Source organism: Bactrocera oleae, chromosome 6 (assembly GCF_042242935.1).
Source record: "Bactrocera oleae isolate idBacOlea1 chromosome 6, idBacOlea1, whole genome shotgun sequence".
In the NCBI taxonomy this organism is placed as follows: Eukaryota; Metazoa; Arthropoda; class Insecta; order Diptera; family Tephritidae; genus Bactrocera; species Bactrocera oleae.
Genome location: NC_091540.1, coordinates 12,252,490 through 12,269,305, shown reverse-complemented (window position 1 = coordinate 12,269,305; position 16,816 = coordinate 12,252,490). Strand labels below are relative to the sequence as shown.

Sequence of the window (16,816 nt, the reverse complement as noted above, 5' to 3'; positions counted from 1 at the left end):
AGCAAAAGTGTTGTGTTAAAATTTACAATAAACACGTGTACAGTTAAAATGCACGAAGCGTTGGAAATAGTGAAGACAGGCTACATACTTGATGAACTGCGGTAACAGCGAAGTCCAGCCGCTCTTGTCTTGTTTCAGCGTAAGATACAGCTCGAAGGTGGAGACAGTGCAGTCGTCCACTTTGAACGAGGCAATGCGTCTGCGAATTAAAACACATAAAGAAAAGTGTGAGTATTGTGTAAATATAAACTAGCTTAAATTTTTTGAGGTTAGATTAGATTAATGTTGAAATTTTATTTGTAGCGCGCTCACCTCACATTGCTCGGTTCGCATTCGAAATCAATGTACAGCGAACAGCCGCGCACGCCACACGGTTCCCGCTCCGAAGCCTTAATTATTTCGGCCGCAATGCGCGGCATGAGATCATATGGCAGCGAAACTTCGGTGCAGTCCAAGTGGCGCTTCTTCGCGTCACGCAGCTCCGTCTGCACGCGCTGCGCCAGCTCATTGACCGCGGCTATGTCCACATCGGTAGTGGCGCTGCCGAAACAACTGCCCGATGTTGGTGAGCCTGTCGGTGTGATGCCGGCCGCTACTGGTGGTTCATAGTAGAACAGATTGTTGTTGTAAGTGGCCTCCATAGCCGTTTGCTTGCTATTGTTGGTTGGCGCTGTTTTTTGCTTTTGCTTCTCTTGTGTTGCGCGTTTTTGTTGTTCACTATAGTGTTTTTGTTGTTGCTGTTCCTTTTGATAATGGTGGTAATTGTTGTCGTGTTGTTCCAAGTGATTGTAGTGGTGTTGGTGGTGATGTTGATGATATTGTTGGTTATTGTGTTGAGCGCCACCGTAATGGTGATTGTTATAATAGAAGTGTTGGTGTCGCTGCTCGTGATGATTTGTTTGATTGTGGTGTGCTTGCTTCTGTGGCGCTGACCAATTGACGCCGTCCACAATGTCACCGCTCTCTACGGCGTCCTCAGCATACAACAGCAGCGCTGGCTGCTCCGCTTCGTCCTCTTCTGTGCTCGCTTGTTGTTTATAGCTTAAGCTTCGGTTGTTGCTGTTGTTGCGTTGATTGTGCACAACGTTGTCGCTGGTTGTATTGTTGCCTGTTGGCAACTGTGTTGTTGGTGGTGGTGGCGTTAGCGGACTCGCCCAGTCTATCGATTGAAAGTGGAGAACAGAACAATTCATTAGATTTTCTTTTGCAGGCAATTGACAAGTTGCTTTGTTTATTCAAAATATAAATTAGAATTAAAATGAAAATATTATCGGTTGCTAGTAGGTGGCATGCTTAAAGCCGGCAGCGTACTATGAGAAACTTGCACTCCAAATTAATGGAGTAAGCGATTTTAGCTGCCAGCTTCTGCTTCTACATATAAACACACACATACATGCATATATGTGTGCATACAATATGGCATATATTAATGTACATACAGCGTTGTCGACAAGGCATAATTGTCGCTAAAGGCGTGTGAGCTGGCATATGTGGAGTTGCTACGAAATTTGTCATCTGAGCTCGCTTCTCGCAACACAACCGTAATACGCCAAATAATAATTGCACTTTACAGTTCGTCAAATCTTCTACTACCGACACAAATCACTAAACCGTTGCGCCTGATTGCAAATTTACAGCATAAATTTTCTGCTAATTGTCAATATTCGTCTTTTTCGCTACCAAATTCACTTGATAAATTTTCCACGGTACTTTCAAGTCAGCATGCGCACATTACACCGGCCGGTTACTTTCTCACTTACATAGCCTATACATAGCACTGTATATATATATATATGGTACATAAATGTAAATAATAAACAGCTGTGCGCCGACACACAACCCATTCTCCAACATTCTGTTATTGCACAGCAGAGGAGTGTCCAAAGGTCGCAGTAACAGCGCTTTTATTTACATGCCTCAAAATAAACTACAGTGCAGTAATCATGCTCAAAACACAATCCCCTAATTATGTACAGCAGCGCATAACAGCTGTTAGAAATAAAGTAAAAACCCAAACAGCCAACAGCTGACTATCAGCGAAAGTGAAAAGAGCAGAATGCACACATGCCAACAACACCTATACATAGCACACTTGCGGCCTCACAGCCGTTAATAGCGTTTAACAGTATGCTGTAAGTTAGACACGTTTGCAGAGACCAGCGCTGTTAACGCGCTCTGCTGAGACAGTTAACAGCGCGCTAAGCGCAGGCGCTGCATTTACACACACACACACATAGAAAGCCGAGAGCCGCGAACGTTGCTACAGTTAGTGCAGGGGAACAGCTGTTACTCAAAACAGCTGACTTGTTGTTTGTACAACAAGTGCAATGTGCCAGTGTAAGTTGTGTAAGCGTGTCATATATGCTGGTTTGTGCACAACAACAGTGGGGATGAGACGAAATCGCCTGGCAACACAGCTGGAAATCAGCCGTTCTTTCTTGGCTTGCGTGTCTCCGACGTGCTAGCGTGACATTCGCTCGTTTGCTTTAACATTTATTTACTCGCTTTACTTGTTGTTGTTGTTGCACATACTCATTGCCATGTATGTAGGTGTATGTGTGTGTGTATGTGCAATTACATGACTATGCAAGTGTGTTTGTGTAAATATTGAAAGTGAAGATGAGCGTGCACTTACATTACATTCTAACTCACATTCGCTCGCACTCACACCCATGCAGACATAGCACATTGCATTTTACATATAAGCGTAGAGTTGATATGTATGTCAGATTACGTGTTGAGAGTTTGAGGGTTAGGTAACATGTGCATAGTGGCAGAGTGGCTTGAGGTTAGGTGTTTTAAGAACTGGTCCAGTTGTGGGTTATTTTAAGACAATGCTGGTCGGTAGTGTAGATAATTATGTATATATTGTATATATATTGTTAATAAGGATAAATAACTTGTATAAAAGTCTAAAAATATGTACAGATTACTCAAACGCAAAAAAAAATTGTTTATAGATTTTTAAAAAGCGTAAAATTTATGAAATTATTATAGAAAAAGAGCTAGGGTGCGAAAATTTCAATCAATAAAAAATTTGAACATTTATTTAATACATTTTTTATAAATCAATAAATGAAATTTAATTTTTTATAATTCAGAGAAATTGGCTTCATATTGGAAATCTTAAAGTTATGAAATAGTATGACTAAATTGTCTAAAACGTAGAAAGTGAGATATTCGTATTAAAAAAAAAACTAGTCTTAATCAGTTTTCTAATAGTTTGAAGCCAGCAGTAGAGTGCTTTTATTATTAAAACTTTTACTCACTGAGAGAAAGGCATTTAAAGTTTCGCGTAAATTATTTTGTTCGATTAGACGCAGCCAAACCAGTTTGAAGGCCGGGTGAGTAAAATGTCTATATCTCCGAAAATAATTTAAATTTTCAAAAAATCTCACGTAGACATATTCTTAAATAGTTAAACTTTGAAAATATGAAAAAAAATAGATTTTTTTGAATTTTTAGCTTTTAAATAGGCTTAGAACGAGTAAGATAAAAGCATGAAGACAAATTTTAAGAAAATATATGATGACATCATGTAAGTGTCGAAGCTTGAGAATCAAAGTTATGGAAAAATCATACGCTCGACAATGATAATATCAAACAAAGATATTTTATAACCATTGTTGAACAAATATTTTTATAATAAATTGTATTTAATATAAATAAGAATTGAAAAATCAACATTTTCTAAAAACACTTAAGTTGGTTGATGTTTTTTTAAAGTAATGCTTTTTAACAATACTGTATATAAATCAAATGACCTTTTTGAAACGTTATAAAATTTAAGAAATAATTATAAAATACACGAAAAAAATGTAAATTCTAAAATCTCAAAATCTTGTTTTCTTAATTTCTTATACAAATTCAGTTTAATTCGGTGACATTTATAGAGCAACTTATGAAAGTTTTCATTTTTGTTTATAAAACCGATTTGGTGAAACAAATATTGTTTGCTAACAAAATGCGAACAATGCGAGAAATTTCTCTTCCTAACACGTTCAAAACAATTGCAACGGCGTATATATGTTTGCTTGAATACAAGTATATATAGTAAATATTTATTGGGCAGTTGGCAACAGCGTGCAGTCGTTTGAGCTGAACTGGAAAAACATATAGCAAATATGGAATAAATGTGAGGTAAACTGAAGCAAATGAAAGCCATGCAAGTTAAGCTTTATTGCAGCACCTTATTAGATAGGAATTACAACAAATAAGCAGTCGTCAGCTTTTTTGACGGACAGACGTACGACCATGTTTTACACGAACGAATTTGATGTCAATGCCTCATGACTATATACATGTAAATACATATATGCCAGTCTTTTTACATACATATATATAGATTAGGGTGTGTAAAAAAAAAAACAGCTGCTTTCATTACACATATTAGACTGCTTTCAGGCAAAAAAAACACAAATAAACAAATTGCTGCCACGTTGATAAATATGAGAAATTTTTCTTGATACATTTGCTTAAGTATACTCGTGTTGTTGTTGTAATTTCTTTTTGCCGTGTTTGTGCAAAGTTATAAGCAATACTTTGTCTTCTTTTATTGTATGTATGCATCTATGTGTGTGTTGACAATTACAGAGCGTTTGACCAGCAACTCCTGCCACAGAAGCGCCACCTACGAGTGCAGACATCCTCGAGTTTTTCATATTAAGCAAGAGTATGCTGCTATCTATGCGCTCTCCCTGCAACCTGCCTACTTAAACATGCAGCATTGTAATATATAGTTATATGTACATATATGTATACGTGTATGTGTGTATGGCAATGTGTGCGAATATTTCTTCACATGTGCATAAATGCAGTTTAGCATAGCTCACTGCAGTACGTTCACTGTATTGCCAATAAGCCTAAGCAAAAATCACAAAGACATACTTTGCAACAACAACAACAACACAACACAAAAAGCGACTACATAACCACGTGTCACAACAACCACAATAGCGAGACCCTCAGTCGCAATAGCGCTTTCGTTAGCAACAGTCGTTGAAAAATTACAATAATGTGGAAAAGCAAAAAAAAAATATGAAAAAAAATGAAGAAGAAGCAGCAGCAGCAACAACAACGAAAACAAACACAAACATTTTGCACCGTATTAGGAACAGCTAGCTCATATGCATGTGCAATTGTATGATTTCATGCAACGCTTTGTGGCAATGGGTGACAATAGCAACAAATGTGCAAACCGTAAGCAACAATATGTCAAGCTGGCGAGCTGACAAGCGGGCGAATAAGCGGGTTGACGCGCATACAGCGAGATTTATAATACATTCTGCTCGGTTCGACAAGGCGAAGGTGAAATTTTAGTAGACACAGCGGCGGTGCGCTTTGTGTTTTCGTTGTTGTTGTTGTTGTTGTTACTGCTGTTTTTACAGCAAATTTCTTTTGTGTGCCATATTTTGTTATTTTTCCTGTTTTAATTGCGAACAGACGTTCAGCGCAAACGAAGGATTAAATAATGGAGACATGTAGATGTACATATGTATTGTATATATGGTATATGTCTGTGTATGTTGTATGTACATATATGGTATATGTATATGTATGTATGTCATGCTTGTACATACATATGTAAATGCCAGCGGGTGGTGGCGCAAAACTTGGCAAGAGCCAGACTAGCCACAGCTGTGCGCCAACAAGCGAGCTTTTCGTTGTTGTTGTAATCGCTTGACAAAAGCAAAATTGCACATGACTGCGACACACACACACACATATGTGTGTACAAGTATATATATTTATATATATAGCGACTTACATATAATATAAAATGTCAGTGGGAGCGCAATGATGATATGTCAGCAAGAATGGCGCAACAACAACAAAACCAACAAGCCAAGACAATAAAAAATAGACAACAGCTCGCATTAAACAGAAAAATATGTAAATGATTATTGCATCATGGCTCGTCTACACGCGCGAGCGCACAGTGGTACATTTCGCTTTAGAAATTGCTCAAATTTTTGTTGGGCAAGAAAAAATGAATAATAGTTTGTTTTTTAGAAAATATTTTTTAAAAAGATGAATAAACAAAGACTAGTTTTTCTTCAGAAAATATTTTTGAAAAATAACGGCTTTGGTAAAATTACAGGTTTGCAATGATATTTTGACATTTGGAGGAGGCTTTGTGAGGAACAAGCTAAATTATATTTGCACCCACATTCAATTAGTTGGGCCAAATAATTTGGGGAATGGTGTCGAGTTCAGAGTCTTCGGTCGGCTTTAAATTCGGGTTTCAGTTGCGTAAACTCAGTCATAGTCGGGAGGGCAAATTGAGGTCGTTACACAGTTTGAATGAACTGTTGCAGATGTCAAAAATTTTATATAGAGTAGCTATTACATTTTGTCAAATAATTTCGACTGTTTTTTCACAGTGCCGAAACACTGGAAATTTCGACTTGTGCGTCGCAGCAAGCACTTCAAACAACAAGCGAGTGGGGCACGCGAATATATAAAACCAAAAAAAAAAACAAGAAAAAACGTTAGCTTCGGTTGGACCGTAGCTATAATACACTTCACAAATACAAAATATTTCTTACAAGATCTCTGATCGGACAGTTTGTATAATAGTTATATGCTGAAGTGACTCGATTTGAACCAATTCTTCAAAGATTGCACCGTTGCCTTGGATAATAGCCCATGCCAAATTCCTTGAACATATCTCCTCAAATGTAAAAGTTTTCTATACAAGCACTTGATTCCGCTCATTCACTTTGTGTGGCAGCTATATGCTATACTGATCCGATCTAAACAGTTTCTACGGCGATAACATTGTTGCCTTAGAAAATAACTCATGCCAAATTTCGTGAAGATATTGCGTCAAATAAAAAAGTTTCCCATACAAGTACTAGATTCCGATAGTTCAGTTTGTATGGCAGCTATATGATATAGTGGTCCGAAATTGGCGGTTCCGACAAGTGAGCAGTTTCCTGGGGAGAAAAGGATCTGTTCAAAATTAGAGGTCAATACCTCAAAAACTGAGGAACTAGTTCGCGTATATACAGATAGACGGACATGACTAAATCAACTCAGCTCATTACACTGATCATTTATATATAAACTTTATGAGGTATTTCACATTTCCTTTTGGGTATTACAAACATTGGGGCAAACTTAATATACCCTATTTGGCGTATAAAAACAAATAGCAAAACAACGAGTAGATTTTGTTAGTGTGTGGATGTGTGTGAGCGCGTGGGTGTGCTAGCCGATTTGCATATACATAAGCAGTTTGTGTGTTTTTCGCAATTCTTTTTGGCACAGAACGCACCAGAGTTGGCCGTGGTAACTGCGGATGTGTTTGTGTGTGTGTGGTTGTGTGAGCGCTGGTAGGCGGCGTTCAAAGCGTTCGCTTGCGAGCTTAATTACAAAATTTCCAAAGCTAATTCAACAACGAACAACACAAAAGTCTGCAACAACAAGTAACGAACCAACAAAATTAAAAAAGAAAAAAAAACAATAGCAACAAATAAAACAAAGCAACGAGAAAGCGGCAACAACACGAAAAAGCATATGCAATTTGAAATGCGCGTGAATGTGTGTCGAACAAGAAAAGTTTGACAAAAACTCAATAGTTAATTGAGCTAGCAGGCGCGCAGACGGGCATGGGCTGGCAGGCGGCAGCAGCTGCGCCGCACAACAATGCAGTGGGTCGGCTTATACAGCTGCACTGATGCGCAACGCACCACGCCGCGTCGCGCGCTCGACAACGAATCTAATTCAAAGGATTCAAAGGACAACGACAAGAGCGATGACGCAAAACATAGCAGCGCCGAGCAAGCAACTGATGTGTGTGTGTGTGTGTACGTGCGCGTAGAAACGTTTGCATGCAAATGTCCTTCAGACGACACATCCTTTTTTTTGGCGAACGCGTACACTCGGCAATAAAGTATGTAATTTATGCGGGCAACAGAATGTGCATACACGAGCGTCATATGTGTGTGTGGTTGTGTGCGAACACATGCAAATAAAAATGTCTACTAAAATAAAAGTTACAGAAAAAAAACTAGTAGTGACTTCAAAGGGAACGTGTGCGGCAGGGAGGGGGTAAAGCAGTTGGTGTGGACGCAGTCAAACATGAAATTAAATTGACTGCAATTTTCAAAACCACAAAAGCCGTATGAAAACGCAAGGCCGGTTTTGAGATGATGAGCCGAAAGAGGTGGCAAAGAACTCGCATACATACAAACATGTGCGCGAGTAACTGTGTGTAGCTAAGAAAGCGCTGATGTGGCAGCTAAAGTAGATACGAGTAGTGCGCCGTGGCCAACTTGGCAACGGCAAAGTGTCCAGTAGGCAACCGCGCGGCCGCCGCACTCGCTACTTTGACATTTTTTGTTTGTTTGTTTTTTCATTCCAATTAAAAGAACGATCAGTTGTAGCCAACGAAGCTCGGCAATTGCAAAATGAACCACAATTTGTTGGCAGCAGCTGGACGTGCGGGCAGCGGTACGTATCTGCTGGCGGGTAGTCTGGCATAGCGACATTTAGACGCGCCCTCCGACGACCACTCGTCTGCGTTGACTGCGAACTGTGCTGTTAGAATGCCGGCCAGACTCGCCGAAATCAAGCGCGCCTCTTGGAAACCCAGAGCGCCAACGCGCACACCAACTGCCTCGTCATGCCATAAACTTTGCGCTCTTCTTTACTCGGTGTGGATTTCAATTGCCCAGAGCCTGTTTTTTGCTGCTACAACTTCATTGCGCTACTTGCCTGCGCGTGTGTCCTGCCTGCCGCTAGCACTCAGCTGGCTTGCTCAGCCTTTCGGCGCTTCCCTTTTATCCTGCTGCTTTTAGCAATTCACTTTGGCTTCCTCTTGCCATTTGACGCTCGCTTTCATGAAAATTGCCTTTTGTGCGCACCACTCGACTCCACTCGACGCGACACTAGAATTTAGGTGTGTAGAACTACAAGCACTCGTACAAACACACACACACACGCTCACTGGCGAATCTGTACCGAGCTCGCCCAAGTGACAGGATTAACAGGAAGTTGCATAATCCCTGGAGCGTCATGTCATACTTGTTTGGCCACCGACTTTATAATGCCATCGCTGGCGCATACGATTGCGGTGCAAAGCCATACAAGGCGATTACTACACAGCCAAGCAAGCCAAGCTCTTCATGTGTATGTATATATATCTGTTTGTGTGTGTGTGGTAGTGGAGCGTATTTCGGTTACTAAGTGCCTCAAAAGGCCGCAGCTCACTAGTTGGCTGTATAATCCAATGGAGTCACATACACCCACATATACACAAGCTGAAGCTTAACAATTCTGCATTTTTGATTTAGTTTTAGATTATTTTTTTTTTTGCTTTTTCGGTAGATTTGCGGTTATTTTTTTAGTTCTGTTTGGTGCTTCTTTTCAGAGGTGTGGTTGATTAAATTTTAAAATTCATTCAGTTTGTCAGTGCGGCGTGCGCTGGGTATTTGCGGCAGTTATTACAATACCGCTAAGTTCAAACACACCAACATTCTAGAGTATATAGCATATATTTTAGCATAAGCTGAAAAGTGTATTTTGCCATAAAGTTTGAAAGCCACACATTTATGTTTTTCGACTTTTCAGTTTCGCCTGCGACGCGCTTGTGTGGAATTTTGTGAATTTTTAATAAATTTAGTTGGAAGTGGTGCAAATTCAAGGCGTTAGTTGAGTTCGTCACATAGAGGCAGACGCATTTTTTTTTGTGTTGGCAGTACTATACATTAGGGTGGAGCGAAAAAAAATTTTTTTTTTGCTTAGCCTGGGGGTAAAATCTGTAGATGATAAAAAAAAGAAAATTTTTGGACAAAAAAAAATTTTCTTAACATCTAGAGGCGGCGCACTTAGTAAAAAAGTAAATTTTTGAGTTAAAATTTTCATTTCGTAAAAAGTTTTTGTTAAGTGTTCTAGAAGCTGTGTAGAGTCCCCTTTCTGGCTAACTTAAAACAATTTTTTTTGGTCATTATTGGAGTTTTAAAAAAAAGTCTTAAACGACAACATGCTTTCCTTAAGCGCTAAAATAAATTTTGAGTCAAAAACCGTCATATTTCGTAATTTTTATATAAATGTAAAAAGTTTAAACCAAAAATAATTTTTTCTTGTCCAAAAAAAATTTTGACTCGAAACTTACTTTAAAACTGAGTGCGCCTCCAGATGTTAAAAAAAATTTTTTTTTTGTCCAAAAATTTTTTTTTTTTTTCTAATATATATAATTTATAATATAATATACAAAAAAATATAAACAAATTTTTTCGCTCCACCCTACTATGCTTGTGTACTTTAGGGTTGTTTCAAACATTTTTTTGGAAAAGTCAATTAACACAACATTTTGCATACAAAAGCTGTGTCAGCAAAAACAAATTTGAATAGGTTTTTGGAATTTTATAACAACAATTACAAAATATGCAATGAAAAATATTTAACTAATTTTAAAAATTTTTTTTGTTCGAATTTTTTGAATAAGTTGTCCAAGTTAAGAACTTGTTTTCTCCGACATAATAATGTGTATCCAATAAGGATATAAAATAATAAATATTTTGTGATGTTTTTATTTCATAAGCTCCACCAGTTATATATTTTATTGCTTATCTTAATTTTATGTAATAATTTTTCATTCTAGTGTCCCTAGCAAATGCATTGTGCCAAAGCTTAGCTCAGCCTATCAATGAAATAAAGTGTTAAAATGTGCAAGCAGTAAAGTGTGCTTGACGCTCCTTTACATATCTTCGAGTTATTAAGCGAAGTATTATTATATAGTATATTATTAGGTATGAATTTTAAGCCGCAAGAATTTTAACATACTAAGCAATTTTAATTATTTATTATTTCGACTTTCTAACGAAATTTTTACCTTCAACGATTCAATGCTCACACTCGGTTATTACAGTATATCGTTTATTAAAATTTATTGCCTTAAAATTGACTTCAGTTCATGGAAAACGCGTTTTTTGCCGAATCACTTACAACACAAAATATTATATATTGGCACCTAGCACGATTTCCCAGAAGGCTCAATGGCTGTGCTTTACATACCGTTAAACTTGCAAAATATATACATTTATGTGTGTATGTAAGTGTGTTTATTTTCAATAAATGTTTCCACACACGACGTCTCAAAATTTCGGATTTTTATTTGAGCGAAAACGCTTATGAAATTAGATAATTCTTAGCAATACCGGAAATAGCGCCACGATACTCTGTGCGTCTGCTGCGTATGAGTTGTTATCATTAGCTAGTTAATATAGTGAGTGGCAGTGCTGACACGGCACAGTAGTTGTCTAAACAAATAGTTACGAAAAGAATGAATTCGCTGGAAATTTTTAATGGCGCCAGAGTGTTTGTGCTTATGTGAATGTGTGTGTGAAAATACGTGTGATTGAAAAATGTTTTTTTCGAAAATGCCGTTGAAAGCGCTTTCCTCACTAAAGGTTCATGGTGCGGTTTTAAATGGTTTCAGTTTTCAAAAGTAATTTCACTTTATACACAGCCGATAATAATCTGTTGCTAGCTATTGCTCGTGATGCCCGCATGTAAACAGGCTAAAAAAGCTTAGCAAAAATGTTTTCCCTAAATAAAAACTGAAAATTTATGAAGCTGTCTGGTGTTCTGTAGCAACTTTTTATTACCATTTCCCATTTTGAATGCTTGAAGGCAAACAAGGAATTCCCCGAAGCGCTGCTATGCAGCCAATTCGATAATCTAAACAATTAACAGATTATTATCTTTTATTTACAGAATTTGCTGGCAGCAATTAGCGAAAGAATAAAGTGGTAGTTTTTTTATTTTTATTTTCAGCGCATGATTCGCGTTTTTAGCAGTTTTATAAACGATTTTTTTATATTGTATATATTTTATTTCTTTGTTTATATATAGATATATATATTGTATATTAGTATATGACTGTATATATACATATATGTAAGTGCGCGAGTGCCTTTGCGCCACATTTCGTGCACGCTTTTGTTCTAAGTGGCGCTCAAATATCAACAAAATTCTAACCAGCTCGGAAGCTAACCGAATTTCACTCGCTGCTGACAAAAGGTTAAAAGAGAAATAAAAAAAAAAAATCGCGGTATTGTTTGAAACAATGAAATAGAATATTGTCAAAGAAAAAAAAAGGTTCTTCTAAACACACACACACACATGGCACGCTGAGCAAAGCAGCTGTAGAGCTGAGCTAAGCAGTGCGAAGCCGCGCGTTGCGGTGCGGTGCAGCGTGGAGTGTCATGTGTGAAGTGCTGGTCATATATCATTTTCATTTAATGGGCGATTCGCAGCTGAAGCCGTTTTGACCCTGAAATTTGAAGACTCTATTGTATGCACACACACACATATATATATATATATGTCCAAAAACACACATGCAGTCATAAAAATATGTGTTTGTGATAATTCTAAAATAAACAGTGAGACGAAAACAAGTTCGTCGCCTTAGAGCAGGCGGCCAAAGGGGAGTGTCTGCTGCTAAGCAGGCAGAGAGTTTGAAAATTTAATTTCGAAAAAAAGGCAACTATAAAGTCATTTAGTCCACTTTGGCGGAGTAACGGCGGCGCGTTTTACACAATGAGCGGTGGCACATTAGTGGATGGAAAATTCAAGAGACACGTACATACATATATATGTATGTATGTATGTCTATATATATGCCTGTGTGCGTGCCTGTCAGCCTGTGCATATGCAACTACTCAGCGAAATAAATTATGTACATATGTGTTTAAGATATGCGTTCGTTTGTCATTGTTAATGTGTATGTGTGCGTGTGTGTTTGGTTATGGTGTCGCCGTTAATCAACCGAAAAATAATATTAATGAAAACAGCTTGTTGGCTGAAAATTGACTACACTCTACTTCATGAAATAATCATTACAAAATCCAAGCATGTAATTAATACCGAAAAAACAGCAACAACAACAACAACGAAAGTAAACTGAGCGAATTAAGTGACTTTCAGCATATTTTCGCTGCTGTTGGCTGAAGCCGTGATTTTATTGTTATTATTATTATTATTATTATTATTATTATTATTACCATTATTATTATTATTAATATTAGAGTTACTCGAGTGAATTGGTAAGCGATTTTTCTAATAAGTTTTTTTTTTCAAATATCTAACGGTATTTAAAGATAGAAATTTTCAGTACTTGTCTTGTTTTGAATAACTGTGGCATGCTTGTTAATTTTACTATTCTAAACTATAAGCAAATTTTCAAATATATTTATTTTTTAAAGCAAATTTAAAAGTTTTTCGTTTTTACTTTGAGTTTCAATACTTTTATTATAATATATTTTATTTTAAATATTAAGGTTTTCTAATTTTTATATAATTTCGGAATTTTGTACGAAAATATTCAATATTTAAAAAAATTTTATTTTTGTTCAACAATTATTTCAATCATGTTGGATTACAATATTTTTGAAACATTTTTTTATTTAATTTTTTTATGTAATTTTAGTATTTTATACTAAACTAATAATGCCGCTATTTAAATTATTATTTTTTATTAAAATATTATTTTGTACTAAAATATTCAATATTTAAAAAAATTTTATTTTTGTTCAACAATTATTTCAATCATGTTGGATTACAATATTTTTGAAACATTTTTTTATTTAATTTTTTATGTAATTTTAGTATTTTATACTAAACTAATAATGCCGCTATTTAAATTATTATTTTTTACTTGCAATGTCGCTACAAAAAAAAACTAACAATAATAACAACAGGCATTTAGCGTTAATAGCCGATTGATACGTATTCAACATAAACTGTGTCATTGGCCGGATGCAATTATTTTCGAAAATTGCTTAATTTCTTTTATAAACAATAACTCAAGCGGCCAAGGCAAAAAATGCAAATTATTTTCTAAGTGTTATATTTAAATAATTTAATGACCAATGGAGTTTGTTTAAGCAAAATATTACACGCTAGAATGAAGCAAATCAGTCGAACATAGCAAGTGTGAAAATGACATAATTTAATTATTGCTCGCATAAAAGGTTAAAACCGCTGCTTTGGCAATAAAAAATAAGCATTAATTTAATTGACAACTAAATCTAAATTGTTGTTTTAATTGACTGAGTATGGTGTGAAAATTTCGGTGTAACAATTGTGTTTCATAATGGAGCGAAATAAATTAATAAACTTTTTCATATAATAATTATTAATTTTTTATTTTTAATATAAATCTAAAGCCTAGAACACAACGCAAAATATAAGAAACCTAAAAATTTAATATATTTTTCAAATTAAATTTATAAAAATTTTAACTAAAAGTAACTTACTCGAATCAAATAGACCACTTTGAAAAAAGTATTAACAAGCTTTTTGCTATAATATTTTTTTAATGTCTACTCTAATTTTATTAAAAGTTTCTCTAGAAGTAACTTCTTCGTCACTTTTTTGAAATTTGTTTTACAAGCAAAATTTCGTAGCTATAATAAAAAAGGGCAAAGCAATTTTATTACTAGAATATTTTTTTTGTTACATCTAAAATTAAAAAAATATAAGAAAGCTACCAATAACGTATATATTGCAAAATGTTACCTTTTGCATACCAAACTCAGCAAAAAGTCATAATTTCATAAACATTTCACGCATATTTCGCAACTCGGTGCAAGTGAATTACACACACCAAGATTATTTGGGAACCAAGTCTAAACATATTTCACTTTCAACAACACCAAAAATAGCAAAACTACGAAAAACACTGTAATATGAAAAAAAAGCTTGCTGCCAATGCATAAAAATCGTTTACCCACAATTTGCAATTCATACGATTTTTATGTGAAGTAACATTTAGAAGTTAAAAAATATTTAGAACGCATTCATTAAAGCATAAAATATGTGCACAACTTTGGCACTCACCTTTAACTTTGCTTGAACCGATGACACCGAATTGTCCCTGATATTGATTTTGTACTGAGAGCACTTCCATTTTCTGGCGCAGCTCCTCGAAGACTTGATCGATGTGGATCAAATCGTTGGCGTGGCGTTCCAGCTCGGCGTCCAATTCGAATTGTGCCTCGAAATCGCCGAACGCGTCGTCGCGCACACGCTCTGCCCCAGCCAGCGTCAATTCCTGCACCACTGCCGCGTCTGCGGGCGCTGCTTCGACAGGCTCAATTTCAGTCTCGCTGTCGTCGTCAATGGCACTATTGGCGCAGGCGTTGACAAGGTCGCTACTCTTGCGCCCGATTTCTGCTTCCACTTCGTCTTCGACTTCACTTTCAGGCGCGCCTTGAACCTGCAACTGTGCAACACGCTTACGCGTAGCACACGCTCTTTGCTGCTGTAGTGTTGCAACGCTTTTGGCACGCTCGCCGCTGGCGCTGTAGCGCTGCTGTTGCCGGCGTTGGGCAACAGCCGCTGCGTCCAAGTAGCCGCTTGTCTTCTGATCGACGGTGGTCGCTTCGACGGCTGCCTCCGTGACTGGGCTGGGCGGTATGTCGACGGCCGCGCTGACGGCGGTGGCGGTGCTAACAAGCGCAAAGAGATTCTTAATGCTTGTGGTGGATGTGGTGCTGCTGGCGTTAACTGGCTGTGTACACGTGTGTTGATGGTTGCTGTCGCTCCCAGCCGCTGCTGCTGCTGTTGTTGCTCTTGTTGCAGTGCCCGTGGCTGCTGCTGTGGTTGTGTGGTTGTGATAGCGTGTTGTTGTAGTGTTGCCAATTTTAATGTTGTTGGCGCTGCAGTGGACTGCAGCGAACGTGGTGAGTGGGAAAATGAACAATTTCACGTACTTTTTTGTTTTGTTTTCTTTTGAGCGTCGCGTATGCGCGTGTGTTTTTGGTGTTGTAGTGTGTTTATTAAATTTACTGCTTAGTTATAATGAATGATTTCTTATTTCTTCAGTTAAATTACGCTTAGAGAAATGCACTTTAATCACAAAAATTGTTTTCGTTTTCTTTTTTATATTAAAATTAAAGACACACAGTTGAAGAAAGTATACACAAAACGGCACAAATCTCGCAACACTGACCTGCTGGCGCAACTGACTGGATCCTGCGAATTCTTCCACTTCAATGCTTCGCTTGACGCCACATGCTGCTGCTTTAAGTGCGTTTTGAAGAACCGATCTGCTGCGTCCTCTTATTAAGTTTCACTTTAGTTAAACGCGTTTGGTTTCCATAGATTATTATTTAATTAACAATTATTAAACATTAATGATAATTTATTGTGTCTATTAGTAGATTTTTAAATTTTTTTTTATATGTTTTACTTAACAAAAACGAAATTGGAAAATAACAACTAAGTTCAATTTGAAATTGTCTGTGCTCCTTTTGTCGTCGCCACTGCTGCTTACACGCTGCAATTTGTTATTCTAAGTTTGTTTTGTTGCTTTTGCATTAGTTTGTGTTTTATTAAAACGGTTTTATCGCTACTTTTGCATTACTTTGTAATTTGTTTGTTGTTGTTGATTATTATTTGTATTATTATGCTTGTTTAAAAAGGCGTTAAAAAAGGAGTAGTTGTGTACTAGTTCCACCGCTGCGTTCTATTTCTTTTTACTCTAATTAATTGTTACTGTATTATGCGCGGTTGCTTTGTAAATATCTACCTCAATGCTTTCGAAATATATTTTTCTCGTGTGTAATTCGCGTGAATTTTTCGCTTTGTCGAAATTTAATTTACATTTTGGCGAATTTTCTGCACGTACACGTATATTTTTTTGAATAATTTTCGCACACCGCTGCTGCCTTATTTTCAACAGTTATTAATTGCTCACTTTTTATTGTTATTGTATTTTATTAATTTTTGTGTAGTTACTTTGCATTAATTTTATAAGTTGTTAAGTATTTTTTAAAAAATGAAATGATTTGTATCCCTG

The 16,816-nt window shown here is 36.7% G+C and overlaps 1 protein-coding gene and 1 long non-coding RNA gene across 3 annotated transcripts in view; one reads left to right on the top strand and one right to left on the bottom strand.

The window, feature by feature from the left end:
* Nucleotides 1-15,915, bottom strand: part of LOC106622584 (uncharacterized) — a 28,913-nt gene extending 12,998 nt beyond the window's left edge. Inside the window, exons 1-3 of one of the 2 annotated variants that reach the window (XM_014241806.3) lie at nucleotides 14,854-15,915; nucleotides 313-1,159; nucleotides 89-199 (exon numbers count right to left, since the gene is read on the bottom strand). In XM_014241806.3, coding sequence (XP_014097281.1) covers nucleotides 89-199; nucleotides 313-1,159; nucleotides 14,854-14,923 — 1,028 coding nt within the window. In that variant the 5' untranslated portion in view covers nucleotides 14,924-15,915. Of the gene's footprint in view, nucleotides 1-88; nucleotides 200-312; nucleotides 1,160-1,439; nucleotides 1,779-14,853 lie in introns of those variants that run through there. The other variant, XM_036360866.2, reaches the window with a different exon arrangement.
* On the top strand, nucleotides 18-16,091 carry LOC138857820 (uncharacterized). Its single transcript, XR_011397017.1, has 2 exons — nucleotides 18-227; nucleotides 15,915-16,091. It is a non-coding gene; the product is annotated as an uncharacterized lncRNA (long non-coding RNA).
* Nucleotides 16,092-16,816: the final 725 nt, after the last annotated feature.